The sequence below is a fragment of the Manis javanica genome, chromosome 11, assembly GCF_040802235.1.
Source record: "Manis javanica isolate MJ-LG chromosome 11, MJ_LKY, whole genome shotgun sequence".
Lineage (NCBI taxonomy): Eukaryota > Metazoa > Chordata > Mammalia > Pholidota > Manidae > Manis > Manis javanica.
This window is the reverse complement of record NC_133166.1, coordinates 90,547,295-90,560,277: the sequence shown is the minus strand read 5'-3', so window position 1 is coordinate 90,560,277 and position 12,983 is coordinate 90,547,295. Positions and strand designations below refer to the sequence as shown.

The 12,983-nt window shown below is 47.6% G+C and overlaps 1 protein-coding gene across 2 annotated transcripts in view; it reads right to left on the bottom strand.

Moving 5' to 3' along the window:
- Nucleotides 1-418: 418 nt before the first annotated feature.
- RGSL1 (regulator of G protein signaling like 1) overlaps nt 419-12,983 on the bottom strand; it is a 56,267-nt gene continuing 43,702 nt past the window's right edge. Inside the window, exons 13-19 of one of the 2 annotated variants that reach the window (XR_012122452.1) lie at nt 10,539-10,677; nt 10,189-10,313; nt 8,070-8,179; nt 6,195-6,287; nt 4,898-4,964; nt 3,779-3,862; nt 419-730 (exon numbers count right to left, since the gene is read on the bottom strand). Coding sequence is in view for 1 of the 2 variants with exons in the window: in XM_073215748.1 (XP_073071849.1) it covers nt 3,828-3,858; nt 4,898-4,964; nt 6,195-6,287; nt 8,070-8,179; nt 10,189-10,313; nt 10,539-10,677 (565 nt within the window). In the remaining variant the exon portion in view is untranslated. The remainder of the gene's footprint in view (nt 731-3,778; nt 3,863-4,897; nt 4,965-6,194; nt 6,288-8,069; nt 8,180-10,188; nt 10,314-10,538; nt 10,678-12,983) is intronic. The other variant, XM_073215748.1, reaches the window with a different exon arrangement.

The following is a 12,983-nucleotide window of genomic DNA, read 5'->3' as shown; positions in this document are numbered from 1 at the left end:
GTCTCTAGCCCTGGACGATATTGCAACTTAGTCTTTAAACACCCCTATGAGGTAGACATTATATCTCCATTTCCCACTCGAGGGTGCTGGACTCAGCAAGGTTAAGTAATTTCTGATGTTTGTGAGTTACTAAGGAGTGAGGTGGGATTCAAAACCAGCCTGCCTCATGGAAAACCTTGAGTCCTGAAGGAATGGGGGCAGAGCCTCCTGGCCTGGCCTCTGTTGGTCAGGGGAGGGTCCATGTGCAGAGCCTCGATGCGGCTGAATTCATGTAGAGGCTGGCCCATGCTCTTGAGTCAGGGTGGGAAGTAGTGTTTCCACTAATCTCTTGAATTGGAAGTGACCTTAGGAGTCCTCTGGGGAGCAACATATTGCTTCCCTCTGCCCCTTTCTTTAAGAAGATAATTGGAGGCCTACAGACTGTGAATACAGACATCCTTTATTCTGGCTAATGATCTGCAGGCCTGGTTGAGATGTAGGGGTGGGGACTGGCACCCTGAGGTGCTGCACTCATGAGCCGCCCCTCCTTTTGGTGACACTGGATCAGATGGAGGCACACAAAATGAGGGACAGATGTCTTTTCCTACTTCTATAGAAAGCGAAGATTTCATGTCACTCCCTGACACACGTAACTTAAAAGGCTCCTGAAGGTAGAAGGCAGATCTCTCTCTCTCTTGCTCTGTTTTCCTCTTTCTGTCCTTCTTTAGTCTGAATGGGTTGTATGAGCTTCCTGAAAAAACAGAAAGTTCTTAAAGCATCAAGGATCATTGGAACATAAAATCTCATAAGGAAAATCTGGTATTTCTTCACTATTGTGCTCGTTACCATTGTCATTGAGTACTGATTTGATTTTCTAGTAACTAGCCCTGTCTCCTCTGTGAAGTCAGCCTCACTGCCTGTAAGGTGGGTGCTGGCACACACTCCCACTCTGTTGGCTCCAGTACATTCCCAGCATCTAGCAAAGCATTTGCTCATTCACGCATTCAATACACGTTTATGGGACAGCTATTATCTGCATGCCACTGTGTGACATATTAGAGGCATAAAGAAAAGTAGGACAAGCTCTCTGCCCTACAAAAGTATATAGTCTAGTAGGTGAGGCGGATACACTGACAAGTGTCTCCAAAGAGGGGGACAGATGTGTTGTAGAAACAAAAAGAGGGCGGGAGGAGAGAGGAGACAACCAAGAGCTTTGACCATTGTGAGGTCTCATATCACCAGGGGGCAATTTAGACAAGCACGTTTCTGGAGGATGGAACGCATGGGGGCACGAAGCGAGAGATGAACCTGGAAACCTAGACTGGGGTCAAATTGTCAGTGGTCTTGTATGTGCCCTAAGGAGTTGAGGCTTTTTCAATGAGGCAAAGAAAAGCTGAAACAAGCCCAGCAAGGGAGCAAACAAGTCCTCAGCGCTACAACTGCAAGGGCTGAATGAGCCAGGAAATGATCCACCCTAAGCCCCCAGAAGGGAAGGCGGTCCTGCTCACCTTGCCGTTAGCCTGATGAGTCTCGGGTCAGACTTCTGACCTAAAGAACTTGAAGACTGTAAAGTGTTTTCAGCCACCGCGCTTCTGGCAGTTTGTTACGGGAACAATGGCAAACTAAGACGGACGCTGGAGTAGCAGCTTCCTTACCTGCTCCTCCTCCTCGGCCTTTTCCTGAGATGCCAATGGCCACTATCGGTCTATTGTTGGGACTTCTCTTCTCCCCCTCCCACAGTTTCTAAGATAGATCCAGGACCCAAATACAATTTTAAGGGGAAAGAAAAGGGTAAAGCAAACATTGCAATTTGGGGCTGTGAGCCAATCTTGCCCACAAAACCAAGTTTTGTTTGAACTGCCTAGAATTATAAAGCTTTCTCATTATTATTATAAAATATTCTCATTCTTTTTCCTTTTCCCCTTTACCCCCTGTTTTCTCCCCCTTTGCCTTTCTTTTCCTTTCCTTCTTTTTTCTTTAAGAAGCTCTGGCAACACTGGACTGGCTGGCTGGAGCTGTCACTGTCCCTCTGAGACAAGTTCGCCAGTTTATCACAGTCTCTACCATTCCCTATTACTTCTCCTGGGCTGCTTCACTCATTGGTATTACCTGCTGAAATTCTAGGTGGCTTACTATGTGACTAGCTTAAATCTGGTGTGAGAGCATGCTAGATCTGGGATCTCTAATGTCAGAACACATGAAACCAGAAGAAGCAATCAGCAAGACTCAATAAAAGAGAATTTTTTTCTATTCAGGATTGTGCTACTAAGTATCAGAAGGCCTCTTAAATAATATTTGTGTGTGCTTGCACACCTGTGCAAATATACCAGGGGCTAACCTGCAGAGAGAGAGAGAGAGAACTAAGAAATGGGAAAGATCAGTTTTAAAGGAGTCTGCTGAATGATCTTTTCTCCTGCAGTTGGACCTACTGCCGGTCTGTAGGCTCAGCCCTGTGAGAGTACTTAGACACTTGCCCCGGTGTCAGCACTGTACTAGATCGTCACCAGTCACCAGTTGCTGGCCCAACGTCCTTTCTGATTCTTTGTGCAGGCTCCTGACTTGTTTCTTTTTGACCGAACTCATTCCGACACCTCTTCTCCATTCTTTTCCAGAATCTTGCCTTAGTTTCTTGCCTGATTTTTAGGAGCTGGAATTCTATCTCATGCCCTCTGCTCCTCCTGTTCCATTGGAATCCTGTCTGGGGCCTTAGCCCCGTGAGCAGAAGGAAGCCTCACTCCCTCCTGGGCCTTCCTTATCCTGAATGTTCACCTCGCTGGACCTTCCCCGAGAGGTCCTGAGAGGCTGTCCTTACCGCACCTGTACCCAGGCCTCCTCCACTCACATCTGCTGTGAGTCTTCCTGGCCCTGCTGTAGTCACTGTCCTGCCCAGGTGTCAGTCCTGGGCTTTCTGGGCCCTGCCCAGACATCACAACACTTTTTCTCTCTGAGAAAAGTCTGGGGAATGAAGGATATCAGCATAGCAGAAAGCTTTGGATGGAACTTTGAAAGGATTCTCCAAGAAGCTTTCTAATTTTCCCTCGTTCTGCAACTCATGGAGCCCACGAACCAAAATCTCCTCAGTTACCTCAAGCGAAGGTTTCACTGAGGGCACTATGACTATTATTTTCCTCCTGATTTTCTTCAAAGGGCAGGAAATGGGCCTAGTTACTCTAAAAGTAGAACAATGATTAGGCCTAAAGGTTTAAAGTTTTACGGAGTCTCTTTTTCTGTTGGTTGGCAGAGGAATAGAACTCCAGGAAGAACTATTCCTCTTGTGCACGACAAGCTGCCGAGAAAGAGACCATGGAGTGAGCACCAGGCAAAGAGTCTGAGGTGGGGTGCTATAGCCCAGACTCTGCCATTTGCTCCCCACTGATCTTTGGCAAGTCACCTGCCTTCTGCGTGTGTCAGCTTCCTCATCTGTTTAAAAATAAATGATTTCTGGCATGATCACTCACAGGGTTGTGAGGATTTGGGGAGACAAATGGATGTGAGTCATTGTCTTAATGGGAGATCATAGCATTAAAAGACCCCATCTGTCACTGCAGACAAAAACAGCACCTCGCTTCCTAGCGTGCTTAATGCCACCTACAGACATGAGGTATAGGATTCTTTACCAACCTTGAGCCAGGGATTTGCTCAAGGCCATGCAGCTGCAGGGGAGACTAGCACCCAGGTCTCCTGACCCAAGAGTAGGGTGTTGTGTTCCATGCCCACTGTGGAAAGACCACCTCTGTCAGGACCCCCGGGCTCGAGAAGGGCAGCAGTGATTCTGCTCTGCTACCCACCCATGTCTTACCCACTGCTGTCTGGGCCTGCCATGTCTGGGCTGTCATCCATTGATCTTTTCAGGGCAGCTGGCACCAGGACATTTCATTTCTGGCTGGGAAAATATTCTGTCAGTTAGGAGGCTTCTGAGAGACCATGTGCCTCTGTCAGGGGCCTGTCTTGACTACTACTTTTCTCTTTTGGTGCTGGGTACCTTCTGTCTGAAGGAGGGGAGAGAGTGGTCAGTTTTTACAGTGGAGATGAGGCAACTGGCATCACACTCTGATGGCTTGTTACCATTATTCCCTTTGGGAATGGCTCGGCCAAATCCAAACCCTTTACCTCAGGATAGGGCCCCTCACATTCTTATTCTCATCTTCCTCGCCAAGAACTTGTAACCTCTGAAGCTATGCATTGCCTTTCCCAGTAAAGAGCTCCAAAGTTCCTGGCTTGTGTTCCAGGCACCAATGATGGCAAATGATAGCTGGGCAGCTCCAAGCCCACTGGACTTGCAGCAGGTCTGAGAAGGTGAGACTGCCAGTGAGGAAAGCAGGCCTGCCATTCACAGAGCCTGCTGTCTATAACCTAGACCTTCAAGCAGCTCTTTGGCATTGCTCAGCTGTGGTTTCCATGACACCCTGGGGATTCTACCAGAGCCCTGACTTAGCACCATCCCCACACTGATGCACAGAAGTGAGTCTGATGTACAGAAGTGAGATTGGTTGAATCTGACTTTGACATCAAATCTTCCTGATGCTATTGCTAGTATCCTGTCAAGCAGAAGGCTCTTCCTTCTTTCCCAGTTTATGCACCTTACCCTGAAGGGCTGGAGTGTTAGGAGGATGGCAGTAAAAGACCATCGAGGATGCTCTTCCCCCAGCAATAGTGTTCTACTGGAAGGCGGGTCAGGGTCTCTGACTCTAAAGGTGCCAGTCCTAGTTGGAGGTGGGCAAGGGCACCCACAGAGAAATCCTCCCCTAAATACCCCCACTATAGGCTCCTCTGGAAGCAGCAAGCTCAGTTTCTTGGTTCTATATGCCAAGGAGTGTCAGGATGCGGGGTTGGGTCTCTGGGAGGTGTCTCCCCATCTCCCTCTGTACACTTGGCAACACAGTTGTACCGAAGAAGAGGACTTCCGGCTGGGGCCTACCCTGGGACCGGACACAGCTGCAGAGCGGAGAGGGCCTGTCGTGACTGGGTAAGGTTGCTGGATGAAGCTAAAGACAAATACAAACACACATAAAATTTGTTTGGTTCTTGACTATGTATTTTTTTACTGAAAAAAGTCATTTGTAAATTAACATGCAAAAATGTACAAACACATGAGTAAATAACGTAATGACGAAGAACTATTTTGTGAAAGTGTTTTTTAAAAACAGCTTTAGATTTCAGTACAAAAATATAACCCTGGCCCAGATGAAGTGCATCCGGACCCAGAGCACAGACCCCCCGAGGGAGGACCTCCAGCTGTGGGAGCGTCATCCCAGGACAGCCAGGGAATGCCTCTGGGGAAGGAGCCAAGAAATGGGGGTGAAACAGCAATGCTCCAGGGCCCTGGCTTGGAAGCTGCAGTCTCTCGTCCTAGGAGACATTCCTTATGGTGCAACGGATCCAACCCACAGGCCCAGGGAAGGAAAATGTGGAGATCAGGCCAGATGAAATTATAAGAGTTTAGGGCTGTTTGGACCCCATGGATGATGGGAAATGATCCATAGCGGTCTCTACCATTAAGCAAGGAGGGGACACATGCAAACAGGCAGGCCAGGCAGGCTAGATTTCATGCTGTGAGAGGCAGAGACCAGTGTCCCCAACCTGGAAACAGAAGCTGACAACTGGCCTGACAGGAAAGGCTTGCTGGGAGAGACCAAGGAGAAGCCAAGGCAGAGCCAGTGCTTGGGAGTGAGGGTGACCCCGTGAGGCCGGAGGACAAAGAACAAAGAGGGCACCTGGCCCCAGCCTGGGAGGCTAGGACTGGAGCGTTTATACCAGGGATCAAGAAGGTAGGGCAGGAGCCTCCCGGAAGCAGGAGGTACAGGATGGAGGCCCTGTTAAAGCCAGCAGATGCTCACAGTGGGAGTGGAAAGTAACAGTTGGATGTTAAGATTGTCTCCCAATAAAGCTCAAACACATGCCTGGAGATGGGCAGAGGAGCCAGCAGAGCTACTAAGAAGCTAAGGCACCCCCCTTCTGGGGTTATAAAAGAATCAGAAGATATAAGTACCCAAATGAGGGCAGTGCACAGATCTCTGGAAGGACAGTAGGAGACCCACTTCCTACCCCATCTCTGCCACTCACAAGCTGTGTGGTCTTGAGCAAGTAAGTCACTTCACTTGTAGGGGAATTTTAGTCTCCTCATGGTCAATAAGGAGACTGGCTAAGTGGCCTTAGAGTCACCTCTAACTGAGTAGTGGACTTTTAATATCAGTGGGGTTCCAACTCCAACTCACAGTTTTGGACTGGACTTATTATCACTTCCTGCGGTTGAGGCTGCAACCATTCAATACCTCTGAGCAAGGAGAATCTCAGGATGGCTTGGTCTCCTGGGGCAGGTCAAAGGAAGAGCATTAAGAAACATTACAACACCCAATAATATTAACCTTTCTATGTAAGTAAGAACACGCCTGCTTGACATTCCTTGGAGTAGAGCATGGCAGTGATAGACATTACCTAAATCTGAACTTTTGAGTGGGCTGCGGTGGTGAGGGGAAGCAGGGTGCTCAAGGTCCCTCAGCTCGTGCACACTGACTCTCTGGGCCTGGAACCCAAGTGGCCTGACACCATAGTTCAGGGCATCTGCTGCCCTCTTCCATCTCTGGACACCAGGAAAGATTTGGGGATTTACTCCCCAGGAGCTCAGTCACAGGACATGAGCCAAGGCTGGGGGCTCTTTGGGTACCCTAAGGGACATTTTCTTGCTCCTCTGAATATCATCTGCCTGCCCTACCCGCCTGCCTCCCTCTCCTTTTCTTCTTATTCTTAACCTTCTCCCACCCTCATCCTAAATAAGCCCTTGCTCCCCCAAGGACATTTTGCCCCACATACTGAAAAGTTGCTGATTTCTGTCTACTGGTCACATTTCACAAGGCAGAGGAAAGGGTAATGAGCAATGTTTCCTGGCAGCCGGGGCAGCCGTAGCTAGGGAGGTAGCGGATCTATTTCCTGCTGAGGTGAGGACCCTGTCAGCAGGGCAGGAGTCAGGCTCCACAGCCAGGCAGAGCTGCTTCCCCGGCTGTTCAGACTAGCCAGAGATGGATTTAGGAGTCAAGGGCTTTTGTTTGCACTCCAAGAAGGGGCTGGGATGCCTGCCTGTGAGGACTGGAGTGGGGGCAGGAGGAAGTCTCTGGGAAAATGGGCAGGTTTGAGCTGAAACAACAGAATGCTCAGCTCTATCAAGGCACGATGAGCTGCTGCTTTTAAGACTCCCGGTCCTATCTCCACAGTGGCTGCTGATGCTCATGCTGTTCCCACTCACAGGCCTGTCCACTTTGGTTCCAGAACTTTCCACTGCAGAGCCATCCAGCCTTGCCCTCTCCAAGCACAGCCCTGTATACCTCCTCCCTCTCTTTAGAAAACCATTTTGCTCAAGTAGTGATCTCACTGTTGATATCAGGAGAGGGACTGAGTTTAACTGCTCTGTGCTAAGAGGACATATGTGTGTGTGTGTGTGTGTGTGTGTGTGTTTATGCACCCTTGCACATGTTTTCTAACACATTTATTTATAATTCATAAATATATAGATAACATATATTAATAATGTGAAATTGATAACATATTAATATATATACATTTCTTATAGTCATACCACCCAGAGATAATCCTATTAACACTTTATTTCTAAGTTCTTTCCCATGCTTTCATAAAAATTATATATATGCATAAAGATACACACATGTATTTACCACATTAAAATCATGCTTTACCTCTATATCTTTGTTTTCTCATTTAATTCTATAAAATAGATGTTTTTCAAGCCACAGCGTTAATGGAAATGGTTGGAGCAGGGGCCTTCTTAAACAGCAGTAAAGCAGGTCCCCACCTCCACTATCCACCCGAGAGACTATGATCTGTATGCCCAGAGGCATCCTGGGAGATGCAGCTGGGGGCGGTCCCACGGTGGGGTATGCTGTTACCAGCACCGATAGCCAGAGATACAACCTACTTCTAAGTGCCTCTCTGAGAGCCAAGTGAATGGGCTGTGTGCCCCTCCAGCAAACACCCTCTGCAAAGTCCTGTGTTTGGGCCTTCAGGCCTTCACTTTCCCTGCTTTCTCTTCACAAGTCCTGTGAGCTAGAGCATGGGGCTGTGGGTCATGCGGAGCTTACCTCCACTCCAGGGCGAGTTCTTGTTCACAGACGTAGGAGGGCTTTTTCTGTCCTTGAGTTTCTTTCCCCTGTACTGCAAGTAAGAGTGTATTGCCTTCCAGGAACAAAACCTGTGAGAAACATGGCTCCTGGTCACAGCGAGAAGGTCCCTAGCTGAGGGGCTGGAACACTGAGCACAGGGGAACTGGGTCAGAACCCATCCTTACAGAGAGAGGGAGAGAGAGCAGAACACGTGGCCTCAGTGCTGCCTGGCAGATGCCCTTCTTCCGAGGCCTCTACTTTTTCAGGCCTGGCTCCCACGAGTGCCTGGTATGGGTAGTACATTGGGACATCCTTGTGGAACTACTAGGGAATCGAGGCTGTAAAGAATCTGCTGTTCCCAGGTCGGGGGTGGGTTACCCCTTAGGATGCTTGCTTGAGCATCAGACTATGAGCTCCCATCTAACCCTACCTGGTACAGCCAGAGGGTCTGACAGGGCCTCCTCTCAGGTCTAATCGCTGGTTTCCATCCTCTCCTTTACTGAGGGCTGTGACTCTCTCACCTCATTCCCAAAGCCCTTGCCCTGGAGCAGACCCTGTTTCTCACCTAAACTCAAACTCTCCGAGTCACTGCAACCTGAGAACTACAGTTCCCAGAAGCACTCTGGCATTCTCCATCTCTTCCTCACTGGCTCCTCACCCCTTGCTGTCCCTCAGCCTGCCCTTAGATTGGACCCCTTGGAGTCAGTCTTGCCTAAGACTGGATTTGGGTCTGGTGGTCTTGACCGCTGCCCTCTCTCCTTCTCCCTCCCTGAGGGGCACACTATGCGATCAGCTGGCTTCTCCCATTCTGCTTGCTGAAATGGGTCTCCCTACCAACATGGATCTCCTAATGTGCCACAGATGCATTCTTTATGGTGCTTAAGAGACCAAGAGACCTGGTTTGTAATTCTGGTATTACCACTTACCCAATGATCCTAGGCAAGTCCCTTAACCACTCTGAACCACAGTTTCCTCATCTATAGAATAGGGATACTTTGCCCCACCTACCTCATAGGGTTGTTGAGAGGTTCATCTGAGATAATCTGTACGTACACAGTTTGCACAATATAAAAGTCTTCATAAGCATACAGAAAAACAAGTAAAGAACCAGCTATGTGAAGACTGGGGACTCGAAACCTGATACTCCAGAAAGTTTCTGGATGAATTTCTATTTAGACTTGGTTAACAGAATTGGACGCAAGTCTAGAATGAAGTGCTAGACAATAATTGGTGTTTAGAAGGCAACTGGTTATCTTGGAACTTAGGTTTTTAAAATTTCTTTCAATCCTGTATTAAATTATTATCTTAGGGATTTTAAAATAAAGCTTGGTGACTGGTAAGCTGTATACTTCTATTTTAATAAAGTAATATTTTTTGAGTGTGTGGGAGAAGGGAATCCCTAAGAGCCATAATCACATAATCACGTGATAAGCTGAACAGGCCAGTCTGCCTTGTCTGGGAACATTTCAGCCAGTGGACCTCTGGTCGCTATCTCCCAGCGTACAGCCGTTCAGCCTGGGAAGGTATGAGCTGGAACTGCAGGGCACCACGGGAGCAAGTGACCAGCTGGGAGGACCCAGGCCAGTCTCTCAGCGCAGACCTTGGCAGGACAGGCTTAGGAACCAGTGGGCCATGGGGCGCATTTGTCCTGCAGATAATTAGTTTCTTTCATGTTTGTTTTTTGGCCTTCACAGGTTCCTCACTGTTTGAGTTAGTGGCCACATTTGCCACTTTAACCTTAGGAGATATGACAAAAAAATTTGAATTTATAGCTCCTCTTGAAAATCAAAATGTCTAGCAATTGTGCTCCTACTGGTAAATATGGCATTTGGGAAAAAAAGAATAAAACTCTTCCGGCTTACTGCCTCCATACGGCTCCTTAAGCCTTCCATACGGCTCCTTGGCCTTCCATCCTGATTCAGTGTTCAGTGTGTGAGTGTGAGGGATGGAGTGTAGTGAGTAGGATAAGAATATACCATCTTAGTTCCCATGAAACTAGAAACTGTGAGACAGAGGGCTAGAGGAAGACAGAAAATGCTCTAGAAAGTTAAACATGCTTTCCTGACCTCATGGTCTTCTGGTGAAGGGAGACAATTACCTTTTCCAGAAGTACATAACGATGGGGAAGAGAGACATGATAGTCCCATGGAAGATGCTCCGGTCTAGGTGGCCCTCGGTAATGGCGGCAATGATGGCTTCCTTCTGGGACTCAGAGATGTTCACCTACCCACAGAGTGGGAGCCTGTCACTGGCAGAGGCTCCAAGGAAGACAGAAAACCTGTCTTGGTCCTCAGGACTTTCACGACCACCCCCAGAAGACAAAGGGTTTTCATGGGGCTGCTAAGTAACGGACATCTGCTTGATCCAGGACTGAGGAGGTACCTACTAGCCCTCAGGGTTCTTGTGGGGGAAATGTTTCCTGGCAAAATGAGTGGGAGTCCCCCTTACCCTCAACCTTGGAAGGACATCGGAATGCAGGTAGAGCTTTAAGATGATGTTAATTTTGGACCTCATTAGGATCACATCATTCTTGTTGTACGCCCGGTTGACTTGCAGCATATGAGCTGAACTCACCAAATTATTAAATCTAAAAGAGGGAATAAGTAGGAAGTCAGCAGGGAGAAGAGGGAGGCAGAAGGTAGCAGGGGAGCAGGCCCAGACCTATGGCTGGCCTAAAAAACACAGGCAAGGTTGTGACTTCATTTACTCAATCATAATCTATCCATCAGGGAATACTAATTGAGCCCCTATATATGTCAGATGATATGCTACTTGCTTCTTCAAGTGCATTTCTTCACTGAAAACTCTTTTCTTTACCCCATCCTCCCTTTTTCATGCTGCACCAGTTTTTTCTCTATTTCAAGGGCTAAGGGCTATCTTGTTCGCTATTTCTCTTCCTGTGTTGACCCTCTCACAAATACCACCACCCTCTAAAGCAATATATTCCTTTAATTAAAAATTTTAATTGTACTAAATGTATACATAGCATGACATTTATCAGTTTAACCATTTTTAAGTGTACATCTCAGTGGTGTTAAGTATACCCACACTGTTGTGCAACCATCACCATCCATCTTCATAACTTTTTTTGTCTCCCTAAATTGAAACCCCATACCCATTAAACACTGACTCCTAGTCCCCCCTTCTCCCAGCCCCTGGCAAATGCCATTCTACTTTCTGTCTCCTAGTAACACATTCTTTTATTAGCCATCAAATATCTGTCAGTTACACATTATTTTGGTTTAAGTACACAGTTTACTTCTCTCAGGCCATTTTAAATTTTAACTATTTTAAATCATCTTAATAGAATACCAAGGTTTTCCCATTTTAAGCTTGTTTTGCATATCCATTCATCTGTTCAATCAGTAGACGTTTATTAAGGTCTACTCCGTACGAGGAGCAGTTCCCAGAGCAGGGAGTCAGCAGTGAACACAGTAAACAAAGCCCTGCTTTCTAAGAGCAAACAATCCAAGAAAGGAAGAAGACATATGAGTAAATCGATGAATAATCAAATGTCCAGTAGAGGGTTATGAAGACAACAAAGGGGGATGGTGGCTGGGAAGGGGTGGGCACTGAGCCCAGAACAATGAGAAAGAAAATGACGGACATCTGATGTCCAGAGGGCAGGAGCTGCTTTGCAAGGAGGTAACAGGAAGTGCAAAGGCTCTGAAGTAGGCACCAGCACAGCTGGACCAGGCAGAGCAGAGTGGAGGGCCCCAGGGCTGGAGCAGGGTGAGAAGACAGCATCAGGAGACGGGCTCCCGGAGGGAGGTGGATCTGCTTCTGTAGGCCCTGTAGGCCAAGCACTTTTGGACTTTACTCAATGGGTAATGGGAAGCTCCTGGAGCATTTTAGGCAAGGGAGTGATATAACCTGGTTTACATTGCTAAAGGGCACTCTGGCTGCTGTGCAGAGAACACTTTGTGGAGGCCAAGTGAGAAAGCAGAGATGATGGTGGGAATCTGAGCAGCAGCAGGGAAGGCTTCCCACCTTGACTAGTATTTCCTTCTCCTCCCCACCTGCCACCCCCTTGCACACTTTCTTTTTTTAATCTCACTAACACTTACTCATCCTTCAAAGTCCTACTTTCTAGGAGCTCACAACCAATGAATTAAAAATTCAGCTTAGATGACCTGTCTTCCAAGAAGCCCTATGTCTAAATGCACTTCCAGTGCCTGACTCTTCCATAGTTTTGAGGCAGGTGTTAGTGGGATGCAGGCAGAAGGGAACTAGGGTCAAGGCTTTGCAGTAAACAAGATGCCTCATCCTGGACATTGGGGAAAATTCAGCCTGAGAAACAAGGGAGTTTCCCAATCTCATCTTGGCCCTGGCAACAGGCCCTAGCTACAACTCCCAGCCGCTTGCTTGATTTACTTCATTTTTGTGCTTATAAACCCTGGACACTACAGCACCAGCAGCATCCTTCCTTGGAGCCCCACCCAGTTAATGGGAGTCTTTTCTTTCCTTTTCACTCTTAATTACAACCTTTGCTGGCTGCTCCATACTCTTGTCTGCTGGGTTCATTCTTCGCCATGAGACATGATCCTGGGAAAAACAGCATCTCCACCGGTAACAGTATCTTATCATCGTATTTACCAACTTTTGTATCTCATCTACCATCCCCATTAGTATGTGGGATCCTGGAGAATGGAGAGCACGTTGTTTTGTGTATCTTAGGCGTGTTTGTATCTCCGATGCCAAATCCAGCCCAAGAAAGAGGATTTGTGGAGCTGAGCTTATCCTTCACTGCTATGCACTGGAAGATCTCATAACTTAATGCCCCTAACTAGGGTGCTGAGTTGCCAGGTCCTCTGCACTTCTGAAAAACACACTGACTGATGCCTTTCATGCCCACAATATATGTTGGTGGTACCTTCTGTGGTACTCATTTAC